At 47.4% G+C, this 17,230-nt stretch overlaps 1 protein-coding gene across 1 annotated transcript in view; it reads right to left on the bottom strand.

Moving 5' to 3' along the window:
* The window catches only part of LOC136598675 (lysophosphatidylcholine acyltransferase 2-like), a 91,189-nt gene that overhangs the window by 56,842 nt on the left and 17,117 nt on the right, over positions 1–17,230 (bottom strand). Inside the window, exons 2-3 of the mRNA XM_066588758.1 lie at positions 10,831–10,956; positions 1,490–1,643 (exon numbers count right to left, since the gene is read on the bottom strand). Of these exons, the coding sequence (XP_066444855.1) occupies positions 1,490–1,643; positions 10,831–10,956 (280 nt within the window). The remainder of the gene's footprint in view (positions 1–1,489; positions 1,644–10,830; positions 10,957–17,230) is intronic.

Genomic DNA, 17,230 nt, shown 5'->3' on the forward strand with positions numbered 1-17,230 from the left:
TACCGCGATATCGCGATTGCGATTTTAGCTTTGCATGTCCCATAGCCCAAAGACCCCTGCAGAAAAAAAAAAAACGCTACGAATTTCGCAGTAAAAAAACGCTAGTGGGTGGGCACCCTTAAGCGCGTAATCTGGAGCGCAAATACACCCGTGTGAATGAGGCCTGAGTCTAAGGGTGGCTTCACACGGGCGTATGCGTTTTTGCTAGCACAAGGCATTTGTGAGCGTGTTTGCATGCACAGAGCATCTTCACATGGGCACAAGATACACGCCCGCCCTGATTTAAATGCGCATTCTTTCACGGATCCCATTGTACATTTGTCCACCCCGCATAGACTTCTGCTCACGCAAAAAAGGATAATGTGTACGAACCCATGCGTCTCTGCATTTTGCACATGTACATTTTATCCACACGTGTTAATACGTCCGTGTGCCGGATCCCTAAGACACTACGCCTGCTGTGATTGACTAGTGCTGCCCACATGAGCGGCTCTGGCCAGTGAGATCTGCATGCACACAGTATGCATCAGGTAGTCGAAAAAGCGGTCCAGCCATCATTGTTTGGCCAGTACCAGAGGATGTGCTTTAAGGGGTTGTACCAAGATATAAAGAGATCTAAAGTTACTCAGAAGATGGGGAGTAACTCTATGATCAGTGGGGTGTAACCACTGGGGTTCCCACGAGTCCTGAGTATGGCGGTCCTGACTGTCCCCACAGAAATGGAGGACATGCATGCATTCCATTCATTTCAATGACAACACCGAAATTACCGAATACAAGGACAATGTCTGTCTATAGAGGGGGACTGGAGCATTATATCAGGAAAAATGAGCTTCGGCCATTAAACAGATATAATATGATCATGATCAGTGTGGAGTTTTGCACAAGACTGAAGTTTTATTATTGGGGTTATTTAGTTTAGCAAAAAAGACGGTTGGGGGGGGGGGGGGGGGGCGACCTAATAATTATGTATAAATATATCGGGGGACAATACCGAGATCGCTCCCATCATCTGTTTATACCCAGGACTGTGCCAACAGAGCGCCCTCTACGTCTAGAGGAAAGAAGGTTTCTACACCGACATAGAAGGGGGTTCTTTACTGTAAGAGCAGTGAGACTATGGAACTCTCTGCCTGAGCATGTAGTGATGGTGAACATGATAAGCGTACAAGAGAGGCCTGGACGCCTTTCTTGGGTGTTACAATATAATATGTTATAGTCACTGATTACTTCAGAAGGGTCGGTGACCCGGGGATTATTCTGATTGCCAGATTGGAGTTGGGAAGGAATATTTTTCCTAAAGTGAGTATAATTGGCTTCGGCCTCATTAGGTTTTTCTCCTTCCTCTGGATCAACATTGCAGGATAGCAGGCTGAACTAGATGGACACAAGTCATTTTTCAGCCTAACACTATATGCTACCAAGTTCCCAAAAGTTACACGTCTCAAGTTGTGACATCTTATAGTAAGCCTTATAATATAAGACTTACCCGGTCAAACAGTGCGAACAGCTCTCTTAGTAGATCCGACACCGGCAGCTTGAGATGATTGGCAAACTCTTCTATTCCAATCCTTCCTCCCTTTGACAAGTCGGCAATAGATGCGTACACTTCCAGCTGTTTCTCAAAATTGTTCCATTTTAGGCTGAAAACAAATTGTTGAAAGTAAGTAATACAGTAACAAATATAAGTAAGGTAAACGTATTGGGGCACAATCATTTGGGATAGTTTTGGCGCAGAGATTAGCGCTGGCGTGTGTGCTTGTCAAGAATCTGGCACTAGTTTTTGCTTAATGTTAAATATTCTTTAGGACTCACATAGGCGCAGCGATCTACAGCCGCAGTGAGGCTGAAAAAAAAACAAACCGCGTAATCATGCGATACTTCCGCTGTGCTCACAGCGGAAGTATCACGTGATGCATGGCTTCCATTGACTGCAATGGACGCCGGCTGCGCGTTTTTCCGCAATTAGAACATGCCACGATTTCTTTCATGCTGCGTGAACATTTAAAGGCAGTAAGCTATTGGGTTCATGAAACGCGGCAGAAATCCATCCGTGGGCATTAGCCCCAAGTAGGTAATTCCTGCCTTGACTCCTCTTTTAGGTCCATTGACTTACTTGCCAAAATATATATTCACCTCAATTCACAGCTCATCTAGGCTACAAAATCAGCGTGTATACCAGAACTATCCCTCCGACTATAAAAGTCAGCGTGTATACCAGAACTATCCCCCGACTATAAAAGCCAGTGTGTATACCAGAACTATCCCTCCGACTATAAAAGTCAGTGTGTATACCAGAACTATCCCTCCGACTATAAAAGTCAGCGTGTATACCAGAACTATCCCTCCGAGTATAAAAGTCAGCGTGTATACCAGAACTATCCCTCCGAGTATAAAAGTCAGCGTGTATACCAGAACTATCCCTCCGACTATAAAAGTCAGCGTGTATACCAGAACTATCCCCCGACTATAAAAGCTAACAACACGGACTTCCGCCCAGGACACAGAGGAAGCAGGACGTGTCTCTCAGAGCTCCTGCGTGACACAACTCCCAGAGACACCGGGACCCTCTAGTGACCCACAAAAAAGCAGCTGCAGGGACGGACATCTCCCCTGCTTGCTAGGCAGAAGTCCCAACACCGGCAAGGGGCCCGGAAGATCCTCCGTGAACCTCCAAACGCGGACCGCGGGAAAGGAGAACCGGGGCACAGAGGCGAGGAAACGGGACGCCCAACCCATAGCCAGCCGGGACCTTACCTCCGCCGAAGATCTCCGGTAAGGTCTGCAGACCCATCGGCCCCCGCCCAAGACATACCGGGAGCGTCGGGGACACTGCGGCCTGGACGCGCCCAAAGCCGCGGACTAAATTTCCGGCCGCGAGAACCGCGACCAAGCCCGGTAAGAGCCGCGAGAGGGGGGAAGACCTCGGGAAGCCATAGAGGACTAGGGGAGACCCCCCGAGAGTAGATACCCCACCGGAACACCAAAGCGGGCAGCAGCGGGCATCGCGCCACAACACCCGGGCCGTGACAGACATAGCCCAGCTCCGCACGGGGAGAATAGCCCGGGAGAGCACCCGGACAACCGGAGAAACCCCCCCCCTGAACCGGCGACCCCCCGAAAACCTGTGGGGACGCAGCGGCCTAGCGGAAGCAGAAGCCACAGCCTAAATTTCGACAGCGATGCCCACAATAAGCCCCGCCCATTACACCAGGCAGGGGAAGGAGCCGAGAGGCAGCAAAGAAGTGTGAAGACACCACACAGCCACACCAACGCTGCAGAGAGGGCCCCAGAACGCAACAGAGGCACAGAGATCCCCTTCAAAGAGAGAGAGGGGGGGGGGGGAAACAGCCCAAGAACAGTGGGCAACCATAACTACCACACGAGCCCCATCCCAACCTCAAGAAAAACACAAAACCCAGTACATACCACAGAAAAGATCCCAAGGGACTATCATTCGAATTTAACCCCTGACAAATCCCTAAAGAACAAAACAGCAACAGGGGGGGGGGGGAAATAAGGAAAAGAGGGGAGAGAAAGCCCAGACAGCACAAAACAGAATAATTAAAGTACACCAAAAACAGGAGTGGGGGAGATAAAAGCGACAAAACGAAACCAGCAGGAACATTAGTCGCGGAGCGAACCAAAGACCCCAGACAAACAGAGATGGAGCAATAGATAATGAAAGATAAGCCACATCCACAACAAAATTAAACTGCAATAAAACCAGAAAAACCTCAAGAACAGGGAAGACATCTCAGCAAATCAACCCGCATAACCACTCGACTTAAAAAAAAACAAAAAAAAAAAACATGGACAAATATCTAAACGAAAAAAACGCGGGCACCTCAACAAGGGCAACACGCCAGCCAAACACAGACAAAACATCTATGGGAGGACAACAAAAGAACAAAGCTGCCAAAAACATCAAAGAAAGAGAAAGCAAAAGCACACACCAACCTACATCCCCTTTGAAGAACCCCCCACCATGTACCACGGTCTTACCAGACACCGACCACGAGACAATGGACACTTCCGCCATACAAACTAATGACCAACCAATGAATAACAACATGGACATAACCCAGGCAACACTGGTGGCACAAGAGGTGTCAAAAATGCTTCTCCCCCTATTTGATAACAGATTAGAGGCATTGCATAAATCCATAAATTCAGCATTATCCCAAATCACGGACAACACCCAAAGGCTGACGGAATTAGAAGCGAAAACCCAGAATACAGAACAAACCATAGCAAGCTTGGAAGCCTCGCTACAAAGAAATCAGTCAGAAACCGAAATGCTTCGGGAGAAAATCGACGACCTAGAAAATAGACATCGCCGTAATAATCTTCGCTTTGTGGGAATACCTGAGACAGTAACCAATAACCAGCTTATAACCTACCTAACTACTGAGCTACCACAAGTACTCCAGCTCGACATACCTAAAGACCCTCTAACAATAGAAAGAGCTCACAGAATTGGCCCCCCGGGGGAGGGGCGTAACAACAGAAATAGACCTCGCCCAGTGATAGCAAAATACATGCATTGGGCAACAAAAGAAACAATCTTACAAGCTTACAGACGACAAGGAGAACTAATAATACAAGGATCAAAGATCTTACTGTTCCAGGACTTTTCAGTGGCAGTATCACAAAAACGCAAACTATTTACCCCAATCTGCCAGGCCTTACATGAACAAAACACACGCTTCCAATTGCTATATCCGGCAAAGCTCCGAATCCAAGATGGCAATAAATCTCTAATATTCAACACCCCGGAGGAAGCCAGAAGACATCTGCGCATGGAAGAAGACGGAGAACAGGGATGAGAAAGATGGGGAAAAAAGGAACTGCATAGTTGCTCTTTATTATGACCCTGTTCGAAACATCGTGGATGTGGCACCCGTTATGCAAAAGAAAAATAATTCAATACTGAAAGTTTATATGTTTATAACTATGTTTTTCATGTTTTTTATGTTTTCTATTTTTTTTCTGACCCATTTGACCTTTAGAAAACGGACCGAAAGGAGGATCGGAGAGCCCCGCAGGCATGGCACAATCAACACCCAGTTGCATCCACGGCTCGCTGGGACCGAAGGATGTGACGACAACAAAGAGGCAAAAACCACGGTAATTATAACCGACACATACCAATATGCCCACAGACTTAGAGACAACTGAATATCAAACACCCTCCACGATACAAATACTGTCCTGGAATGTAGACGGACTAAACACACCCATTAAACGAAAAAAAGTACTCACACATTTAAAAAGATATAAACCAGATATAGTGTTTTTACAGGAAACACACTGGAAAAAAGAGGGAAAAGGGGAACTAAAAGCACCATGGATAGACGCATGTTATACAGCCTCCCATACATCAGCATCACGAGGAGTAGCCATTTTGATTAGGAAAAACACACCACATGTAATACTACAAAATATAGCCGACCCGCAGGGCAGATATCTAATAATGAGAATCAAAATGGAAGAACAAATATATACCTTGGTGAACGTATATGGCCCCAACACAAATCAACCGGCATTCTGTGCCACGCTAATAGAAAAACTACAACCGTATCTAAACGATAGAATAATCATGGGAGGAGACTTTAACAGCGTACAAGACGAAATACTGGACAGAACAGGGCCATCCACCCAAACAACCTCAATCACACATGCATTACTAACGCTAAAAGAACAACTCAGCTTATGTGATCCGTGGCGACTCCTGAACCCCACCAATAAAGAATACACGTGCTGCTCCAATGCACACCATTCATTTTCACGCATAGACTTTCTCCTGATATCAAACAGCACTTTTGAATATCACCACCAATCAATAATCCACCCAATATCCCTCAGTGACCATGCACCGATAACAATGAAACTACAACTGATAGCCCCGCGAAGGCTAACCAAAATATGGAGATTCCCCTCATTTTTGTGGGAATCAGAGGATTTCAGGGCATACCTGAAAATAAACTGGAATAATTACGCAGACGACAATAGGGCCCATATAGAGGACATAAACCTATTTTGGCAAGCTTCGAAGGCAGTGATGAGGGGCCATATCATAAGCTACCTGTCCCATAGGAGGAAAAAATTCCAAACAGAATTCGAGACATTACATCACTCCCTCCTGGAGGCACAAAAAGAACATATGAACTCCCATGACGATAATTCATATCAAACCTTCCTCACAGCAAAACATTTACTAAACACATTCGTACATACACACGCACACTGGCAAACACAACTAACAAAAAACAAGTTCTACAGGTGGGGCAACAAGACAGGTCGCTTGCTAGCCAACCTGGCTAAACAAAAACAACCACACAAACCAATATTGGCACTAAGACACGCCAATGGAGATAACCTCACAACAAAACAAGAAGAAGTGACTCAAATACTACACGAATACTTTGAAAACCTATACAGGGCAGAACCAACAAACATGCCGGACATAAACAGTTTCCTAGAATCTGTGAACCTACCAAAACTAACAGAAGAACAAACATCTTTACTAGACGCTGACATACGGGAGGAAGAAGTAAGAGGGGCGATCTCGAGGGCACTAGGGGGAAAAACACCAGGCCCCGACGGATTCTCGACGGAATATTATAAAATACTAATAACAGATATGGTGCCAGTACTGACCCAACTGTACAACACAATATACAAAAACGACACACAAGCAGAGGACTTTGGAGTATCAAGAACGATACTACTCCCCAAACCGGGCAAAGACCAGACAGAACCAAAATCCTACAGACCAATAGCGCTGTTAAACTGCGATTATAAATTCCTGTCCAAAATACTAGCCGACAGACTCCAGCTAATCCTCCCGTCCATACTAGATCCAGCACAGAAAGGCTTTACACAAGGGAGAAGTGCTTTAAAAAACATCAGAGCCGCCATAGCGGCGACGGTCATAGCACAAAACCCCGAGAGCCAGACTACAATGCTGCTGAGTCTGGACGCAGAAAAAGCTTTTGATAAAATGGCCTGGCCATATTTAAACAGACTGCTGGAAAAAAGAGGCTTTGGACAGATTTTTATGAACTATATAGACACAATGCACACAAGGGCCACCACGACTCTCACAGTCAACGGCCTTAATACTCCCAACATAGACTTATTTAGAGGGGCTAGACAAGGCTGCCCCCTTTCACCACTGTTGTTTAATCTATCAATAGATCCACTGCTTAGATACTTGACACAAACAACGCTATTTACAGGAGCCACATGCGGAGGGACAAAGATAAAAGTAGAAGCATTTGCAGACGATCTTTTACTGGTGATAGACAACCCTAGGGAAACACTAACACCCCTATTACAGGACGTGGAAAAAATCGGCAAACTCTCGGGTTACACTTTAAACCTAGACAAAACAGAGGCTTTACTTCTTAGGGGACAGGCCAAACCCCCATGGGCAATGCAGTATCCATTTAAGTGGGAAAAACACGCAATACAATACTTGGGAGTACAACTCACAAGAAACCCTTCCAAATTATATAACACAAACATAGATCCCCATATCAAAAAATTAGAAGCGACCCTAAGCACATGGAAAAACTTCACGATTTCTTTTCTGGGAAGGGTGAGCCTATTAAAAATGATAGAATTTCCACGTCTATTATACATCCTACACTCACTACCCATATTCCTAAAATTAAAAGACATAAAGAAAATAAACTATCTGTACAGGAGATTCATATGGGGAGGGAAAAGACCACGCATCGCGCTCAAAATATTACATAAGCACAGAGAGAACGGAGGAACCAACTTACCCAGCATACGAGACTACAACCTAGCGGCACAAACACGAATCATTCATGACTGGATTCATTCCAAGTCACACTTCACAAACAAACCACTCGAACAAGAAATGGCCGGCCCAACACGACTCCAGAATATCCTCCACTGCTCATACGCAGAACTCCCAGGAAAAATCAAAAAGAACCCCCTGATATTAACGGCCTGGAAAACATGGAATAAACTGCGCAAAGATAACCAAACATCACCCCAAGTATCGCCATACCTGTCGATAATGAACAACCCCAACTTTCAAGACGGTAATCCCCATAATATATTCGCTTCGCGGAATGGGAGACCAAAGGAATACACACAATAGACAGACTGCTGCACACAGAGGAAAAACGAATCCTAACATATGACGAAACGAAACAAAAATACCCTGAGATCCAAATCCCACTATTTTCATACCTTCAGGTCAGACACTATATCACAGAACTCATACCACGACTTCGAGAACCTGACTGGGTACAAGCAAATGACATATGGACGGCTAGGAAAACAGGCCCACAGGGAATGATCTCCAAGCTGTACAGGATAATAAGAAATATGAGGGAGCAAGATGACATTGACTCGGGGGTTGGTAAGTGGGCCAGGGACAATCCTGATTTCACACCAACATTGATAATGAAGTCTCTGACCTCAGCACACAGATACTTACCATCAGCCAGATTTCTGGAGATGAGACAGCAAATTGCCCACAGATCATACATAACCCCAAGTAGGGGATTTCAAATAGGAACTTACGACACCCCAAATTGCCTCAAATGCCAGGCGCCATATGCAAACTTATATCACAACCTATGGACATGCCCCCCAATACAGGACTTCTGGACACGGATAGGAGAGTACACAAAAACACACCTGACGAACTTCTGCCCACAAGAACCAACATGGGCAATATTTGGCTACTTAGACTCTGAAGTCTACCACTGCTCGAGAGGCGTTAGAAAACTACTGCACTTCATAGCAGCAGCGGGATTAAAAGCCATTTTACAAACATGGATACAACCATCAGGGCCCCCATTCAGACTGTTCCTGGACAAGCTAGCGTTCCTGTTCCAGATGGATTGGGCGGAAACTTCACTTTTCAAAGAAAAGAAGGTACAAACCTTCTTTGAAACCTGGGGGAGCTTCATTCAATTATTACCACAAAGGGTAAAAGACAAATTAAGAAACTGCTTCTACTACACCTGCTGGTTCCAGGAACAGATAGCAATGGGAGACACACTAATTTAGGGTGATCTACAAATCGTGCCATAGCCTGCGGGGCCTCCGAAAACTTTGAAGATCCTCAACATACAGGTCAGTAGACCAAAAATATCCGTGGTCAAAATGGGTCAAAGGTTAGATTTCATGTATATAATCTGTCTGTTTCAATGTTTTGTTTTATTTTGTTTAGTTTAATATAAATAATATAAAAAATGCAGGCTGGGACAACCAAGACTGATACGGAAAAAAGAACCTGCAAAAATACTGTAATGTTACATGTTTGTCCAGACCCGCTTAATAAAGACAAAGTTTAAAAAAAAAAAAAAAGCTAACAACACACGGACGAGTGCGATATCGGGCCGTGAATCACTCGCTCACCGACATGCGATTTCCCCGCGGATGTGAGGCATTTTTATCTCAAAACCGCCTCGCATCACTTCGGGTAAGTAGCCGTGCCGGAGGATAGCTAATAGCCGTGGCAGAGGATCGCAGAGTTTCTCTCATTGTTTTCAATGGGAGACCTCGCATTGCATCGTGTGCGCCTAGCATGTGGTGCGATGCTGCCGCCGGCCCCATAGAAAACAATGGGACTGCTATGTAAGTTTATGCAGCAAGATAGAACATGCTGCAGTTGGTTACCTGCAGTGCATTGTGGTGCCATGCGGGAAAACATCCTTCATGTGTAGGACTCAATTCAAAAGAACGGGATTTATATTTGTGCGTCTCGCATGATTTTCTCGCCAGTGTGAAGGCGGTCTAAAGCAAAGAGCTTATTCAAAGATTTGGGAAGTTTTTGCCCATGACAAACCTATTGTTCTCTTATCTTAACACAACAAAACCCATTAGAATCAATTCCAAGTGTCAGTAAACCACCCTGATAATGCAACGTGATGACGGTGTGCCGCGCTAAGAGTCAAGCTTAAGACCAAGGCATCTGTACACTGAAAAGAAAAGTCAAGCGGCACAAAAAAAAACTTTTTCAGAAACCTGTGGCTTTGCTTAAACTTCCATGTTATTTTTTTGCATTAGACTTCCTACACAAGGACGAGTGAGACGTCGGGCCATGAAGCTGCCCGATACCGCGCTCATGAGGCATTGCTCAGGCATAAATACATTGGTGAAGTTCCGATCCTCTTGCACGAATTTCAGGTGCGATAGAGGATCGGAAGCGTTTTCCATTGATTTAAATGGCAACCTTGCATCGCACTCGCATGCACATTGCATGTAATGCAAGAGCAATGCGAGGCATTAAAGCTGTGACGATGCATTCTGAGGAGTGTGAGGAGTTAGAGCATGCCACGATTTTTTTCCCACACTGCAATTCATATTCTTGTGAGATTGGTGTGTCTCGCAGTGCACAGATGTCGTGCAATTTTGTTGGCCACACATATGGACTATTTATGGATGATTACTGGGGGCTGGGTGACTGATGACAGCATGAAGTATTGCTAGCGCATGAACAAAAAAAATATATGTAAGCCTTTCATTGCCCGAATACGTTGCGCAGGAGCATGCATATTTGCGCTTGCGCTCGCCTGCAGAAGCCTTTAACAAAAATCAATCAGCAACACACCTCCATGCATCAATAGGTGGCGACAATGATGAAAGTGTGTTTGGGTCGAATGGTAGTATTAAGGATTACTCATCTCCCATACAATCTGCATTGGCCTGTGTAAAGACTATTTAAATGAGCGCAGATCTTGATGACCTGCGCTCATCATCTAGCTCAAATTGAGTCAAGTAATGAGAACTCAAATTCAACTTTTATACAAAAAAAAGGGAACAACTGCTTCTCACTTTAACTTCCGGCTGATTTTTGTGAACTCCACAAGCCCAGCCTCCATGGGTAAAGTCAGGTCTCTAGCTGTTAGCATTAGTCTGCAGTCTTCATAGGTATGATCAGTGAATGGTATTCCAAGTGACCTGCAAAAGACAGTAAACCATTGTTAATGGTAGGAGCTGCTAAGGAAGGCTCCAAATCCACATCCAATACACAAAAATAAAGCTGTGTACTCCCATTCTAACACTTTTTATTTTTATTTTTAGGTGACTTGGACATTTTCGCTCCTAAGATCTGCGTTCAACCAACAGACTGGCCTAATGTCACACGATGTCAATAGTAAGTAGCTTGTGCCTCTTACAACTAGGAAGTAGCTTGCTTTCTCCCGCGGGATTTTGAACGATAATCGTTCCATGTAAAAGCAAGCAGAAAATGAACGACTGGATCAGAATCGTCCAGTTGTTCACTGATGAGGGGAGAGGACAGAATATGGGGGATGTAATGAGGGGAGAGGACAGTATATGGGGGATGTGATGAGGGGGAGAAAACAGTATTTGGGGGATGTGATGAAGGGGAGAGGACAGTATATGGGGGCTGTGATGATGGGAGAGGACAGTATATGGGAGATGTGATGAGGCTGTCAAGCAGCCTAGCAGTGGTGTAAATTCACCACTTCCAGTGGCGTCAAGGTAAAGCATTACCAGACAGTATATGCAGGATGTGATAAAGGGAGAGAGGACAACATGGGGTCTGTGATTGGGGGGAGAGGACAGTATATGTGAAATGTGATGAGAAAGGAGAAGACAGTATATGATAATTGTGATGTATAGGGGATATGATGAGCGAATAGGATAGTATACAGGGGATATGATAAGGGGAGGGGACAGCATATAGGGGATGTGATAAGGGGAGAGAGGATACTATATGGGGGATGTGATGAAGGAAAAGGTTAGTATGTGGGGATGTGATGAGAAAGAAAGTAAAGTATATGGGGGATGTGATAAGGGGAGAGAGGACAGTATAAGGGATATTATGAGTGGAGAGGACAGTATATGGGGGATGTGATAAAGGGAGAGAGGACAGTATAAGGGATATTATGAGTGGAGAGGACAGTATATGGGGGATGTGATGAAGGAAGAGGACAGTATATGGGGGATGTGATGAGGCAGGACAGTATATGGGGGGATGTGATGAGGGAGGACAGTATATGGGGGGGATGTGATGAGGGAGGACAGTATATGGGGGATGTGATGAGGGAGAGGAAGGTATATGAGCGATGTGATGATGGGAGAGGACAGTATATGGGGGATGTGATGAGGGGAGAGGACGGTATATGGGGATGTGATGAGGGGAGAGGACGGTATATGGGGAATGTGATGATGGGAGAGGAGAGTATATGGGGGATATGATGAGGGGAGAGGACAGTATATGGGGGATGTGATAAGGGGGAGAGGACAGTATATGGGGGATGTGATGAGGGGGAGAGGACAGTATTTGGGGGATGTGATGAGGGGGAGAGGACAGTATATGGGGGCTGTGATGAGGGGAGACGACAGTATATGGGAGATGTGATGAGGCTGTCAAGCAGCCTAGCAGTGGTGTACATCCACCACTTCCAGTGGCTCAAAGTAAATCAGTACCAGAAAGTATATGCAGGATGTGATAAGGGGAGAGAGGACAACATGGGGTCTGTAATTGAGGGGAGAGGACAGTATATGCGAAATGTGATGAGAAAGGAAAATACAGTATATGATAATTGTGATTTATAAGGGATATGATGAGGGGAGAGGATAGTATATGGGGGATGTGATAAGGGGAGGGGACAGTATATAGGGGATGTGATAAGGGGAGAGAGGTCTGTAATTGAGGGGAGAGGACAGTATATGCGAAATGTGATGAGAAAGGAAAATACAGTATATGATAATTGTGATTTATAAGGGATATGATGAGGGGAGAGGATAGTATATGGGGGATGTGATAAGGGGAGGGGACAGTATATAGGGGATGTGATAAGGGGAGAGAGCATACTATATGGGGGATGTGATGAAGGAAGAGGTTAGTATGTGGGGATGTGATAAGAAAGAAAGTAAAGTATATGGGGGATGTGATAAGGGGAGAGAGGACAGTATAGGGGATATTATGAATGGAGATTATGGTATATGGCGGATGTGATAAGGTGAGAGAGAACAGTATATGGGGGTTGTGATAAGGGTAGGAGAGGACAGTGTATGGGGGATGTGATGAGGGGGGTGAGGACAGTAGTTGGGGGATGTGATGAGGGGGAGGACGGTCTATGGAGGATGTTATGAGGGAGAGGACAGCATATGGGGGATGGGATGAGGGGAGGGAACAGTATATGGGGGATGTGATGAGGGGAGGGGACAGGATATGGGGGATGTGATGAGGGGAGAGGACAGCATATGGGGGATGTGATGAGGGGGAGAGGACAGTATATGAGGAATGTGATGAGAGTGAGGACAGATTATGGGGAATGTGATAAGGGGGGAGAGGACAGTATATGGGGTCTCTAATGAGCGGAGAGGACAGTACATGGGGGCTATGATAAGGAGGGAGAGGACAGTATATGAGGGCTATGATGAGGAGGGAGAGGGCAGTATATGAAGGATGTTATGAGGGGGAGACAGAACAATATATGGGGGTTGTTATGAGAGGGGGGCAGTATATTGGGGATGTGCTGAGGGGAGGGGACAGTATATGGGGGATGTGATTCGGGAGGGGACAGTATATGGGGGATGTTATGAGGGGAGAGGACGTATATGGGGATGTGATGAGGGGAGAGGACAGTATATGGGGGATGTGGTGAGGGGGAGCAGACAGTATTTGAAGGATGTGATGAGGGGAAAGGACAGTATATAGGGGGTGTGATGAGGGGAGAGCACAGTATATGGGGAATGTGATGAGGGGAGAGGACAGTATATGGGGGATGTGATGAGGGGAGAGGACAGTATATGGGGGATGTGATGAGGGGGAGAGGACAGTATTTGAAGGATGTGATGAGGGAAGAGTACAGTATATGGGGGATGTGATGAGGGGAGAGGAAGGTATATGGGGGATGGGATGAGGGGGAGAGGACAGTATTTGAAGGATGTGATGAGGGGAGAGGACAGTATATAGGGGGGTTGATGAGGGGAGAGGACAGTATATGGGGGATGGGATGAAGGGAGAGGACAGTATATGGGGGATGGGATGAGGGGAGAGGACAGTATATGGGGGATGTGATGAGGGGAGAGGACAGTATATGGGGGATGTGATGAGGGGAGAGGACAGTATATGGGGGATGTGATGAGGGGGAAAGGACAGTATTTGAAGGATGTGATGAGGGGAGAGGACAGTATATGGGAGATGTGATGAGGGGGAGAGGACAGTATATGGGGTATGTGATGAGGGGAAGAGGACAGTATATGGGGGATGTGATGAGGGGAAGAGGACAGTATATGGGGGATGTGATGAGGGAGAGGACACTATATGGGGGATGTGATGAGGAGAGGGCAGCATATGCGGGATGTGATGAGGGGAAGAAGACAGTATATGGGGGGATGGGATGAGGGAGAGGGCAATATATGGGGATGTGATGAGAGAGAGGACAGTATATGGGGTATGTGATGAGGGGAGAGGACAGGTTATGGGGGATGTGATGAGGGGAGAGGACAGTATATGGGGGATGTGATGAGGGAGAGGACAGTATATGAGGGATGTGATGAGGAGGAGAGGACAGTATTTGGGGGATGTGATGAGGGGGAGAGGACAGTATATGCGGGCTGTGATGAGGGGAGAGGACAGTATATGGGGAATGTGATGAAGGAAGAGGACAGTATATTGGGGATGGGATAAGGTGTGAGGACATTATATGGGGGATGTGATGAGGAGCAGCAGACAGTACATGGGGGATGTGATGAGTCTTAAAGAGGTGGCCTCTGCAGTAATAGTGACCCCCCACAGTGGCCTCTGCAGTAATAGTGACCCCCCACAGTGGCTTCTGCAGTAATAGTGACCCCCCATAGTGGCTTCTGCAGTAATAGTGACCCCCCCCCCCACAGTGGCCCCAGTAGTAAGTGTTCCCCACAGTGGCCCCAGTAGTAAGTGTTCCCCACAGTGGCCCCAAGTAGTAAGTGTTCCCCCAAAAGGACCCCCACAGTGGCCTCTGCAGTAATAGTGTTCCCCCAAAGGGACCCCCACAGTGGCCTCTGCAGTAATAGTGTTCCCCCAAAGGGACCCCCACAGTGGCTTCTGTAGTAATAGTGGCCCCCCACATTGGCCTCTGCAGTAATAGTGACCCCCCACAGTGGCCTCTGCAGTAATAGTGACCCCCCACAGTGGCCTCTGCAGTAATAGTGACCCCCCACAGTGGCCTCTGCAGTAATAGTGACCCCCCACAGTGGCCTCTGCAGTAATAGTGACCCCCCACAGTGGCCTCTACAGTAATAGTGACCCCCCCCCCCACTGTGGCTTCTGCAGTAATAGTGACCCCCCCCCACAGTGGCTTCTGCTGTAATAGTGACCCCTCCATAGTGGCTTCTGCAGTAATAGTGACCCCACCCCCACAGTGGCCCCAGTAGTAGGTGTTCCCCACAGTGGCCCCAGTAGTAGGTGTTCCCCACAGTGGCCCCAGTAGTAAGTGTTCCCCACAGTGGCCCCAGTAGTAAGTGTTCCCCACAGTGGCCCCAGTAGTAAGTGTTCCCCACAGTGGCCCCAAGTAGTAAGTGTTCCCCACAGCGGCCCCAAGTAGTAAGTGTTCCCCACAGTGGCCCCAGTAGTAAGTGTTCCCCACAGTGGCCCCAGTAGTAAGTGTTTTCCACAGTGGCCCCAGTAGTAAGTGTTTTCCACAGTGGCCCCAGTAGTAAGTGTTCTCCACAGTGGCCCCAGTAGTAAGTGTTCCCCACAGTTGCCCCAGTAGTAAGTGTTTTCCACAGTGGCCCCAGTAGTAAGTGTTTTCCACAGTGGCCCCAGTAGTAAGTGTTTTCCACAGTGGCCCCAGTAGTAAGTGTTCCCCACAGTGGCCCCAGTAGTAAGTGTTCCCCACAGTGGCCCCAGTAGTAAGTGTTCCCCACAGTGGCCCCAGTAGTAAGTGTTCCCCACAGTGGCCCCAGTAGTAAGTGTTCCCCACAGTGGCCCCAGTAGTAAGTGTTCCCCACAGTGGCCCCAGTAGTAAGTGTTCCCCACAGTGGCCCCAGTAGTAAGTGTTCCCCACAGTGGCCCCAGTAGTAAGTGTTCCCCACAGTGGCCCCAGTAGTAAGTGTTCCCCACAGTGGCCCCAGTAGTAAGTGTTCCCCACAGTGGCCCCAGTAGTAAGTGTTCCCCACAGTGGCCCCAGTAGTAAGTGTTCCCCACAGTGGCCCCAGTAGTAAGTGTTCTCCACAGTGGCCCCAGTAGTAAGTGTTCCCCACAGTGGCCCCAGTAGTAAGTGTTCCCCACAGTGGCCCCAGTAGTAAGTGTTCCCCACAGTGGCCCCAGTAGTAAGTGTTCCCCACAGTGGCCCCAGTAGTAAGTGTTCCCCACAGTGGCCCCAGTAGTAAGTGTTCCCCACAGTGGCCCCAGTAGTAAGTGTTCCCCACAGTGGCCCCAGTAGTAAGTGTTCCCCACAGTGGCCCCAGTAGTAAGTGTTCCCCACAGTGGCCCCAGTAGTAAGTGTTCCCCACAGTGGCCCCAGTAGTAAGTGTTCCCCACAGTGGCCCCAGTAGTAAGTGTTCCCCACAGTGGCCCCAGTAGTAAGTGTTCCCCACAGTGGCCCCAGTAGTAAGTGTTCCCCACAGTGGCCCCAGTAGTAAGTGTTCCCCACAGTGGCCCCAGTAGTAAGTGTTCCCCACAGTGGCCCCAGTAGTAAGTGTTCCCCACAGTGGCCCCAGTAGTAAGTGTTCCCCACAGTGGCCCCAGTAGTAAGTGTTCCCCACAGTGGCCCCAGTAGTAAGTGTTCCCCACAGTGGCCCCAGTAGTAAGTGTTTTCCACAGTGGCCCCAGTAGTAAGTGTTTTCCACAGTGGCCCCAGTAGTAAGTGTTCTCCACAGTGGCCCCAGTAGTAAGTGTTCTCCACAGTGGCCCCAGTAGTAAGTGTTCTCCACAGTGGCCCCAGTAGTAAGTGTTCCCCACAGTGGCCCCAGTAGTAAGTGTTCCCCACAGTGGCCCCAGTAGTAAGTGTTCCCCACAGTGGCCCCAGTAGTAAGTGTTCCCCACAGTGGCCCCAGTAGTAAGTGTTCCCCACAGTGGCCCCAGTAGTAAGTGTTCCCCACAGTGGCCCCAGTAGTAAGTGTTCCCCACAGTGGCCCCAGTAGTAAGTGTTCCCCACAGTGGCCCCAGTAGTAAGTGTTCCCCACAGTGGCCCCAGTAGTAAGTGTTCCCCACAGTGGCCCCAGTAGTAAGTGTTCCCCACAGTGGCCCCAGTAGTAAGTGTTCCCCACAGTG

The sequence above is a fragment of the Eleutherodactylus coqui genome, unplaced genomic scaffold, assembly GCF_035609145.1.
Source record: "Eleutherodactylus coqui strain aEleCoq1 unplaced genomic scaffold, aEleCoq1.hap1 HAP1_SCAFFOLD_69, whole genome shotgun sequence".
Taxonomy (NCBI): domain Eukaryota; kingdom Metazoa; phylum Chordata; class Amphibia; order Anura; family Eleutherodactylidae; genus Eleutherodactylus; species Eleutherodactylus coqui.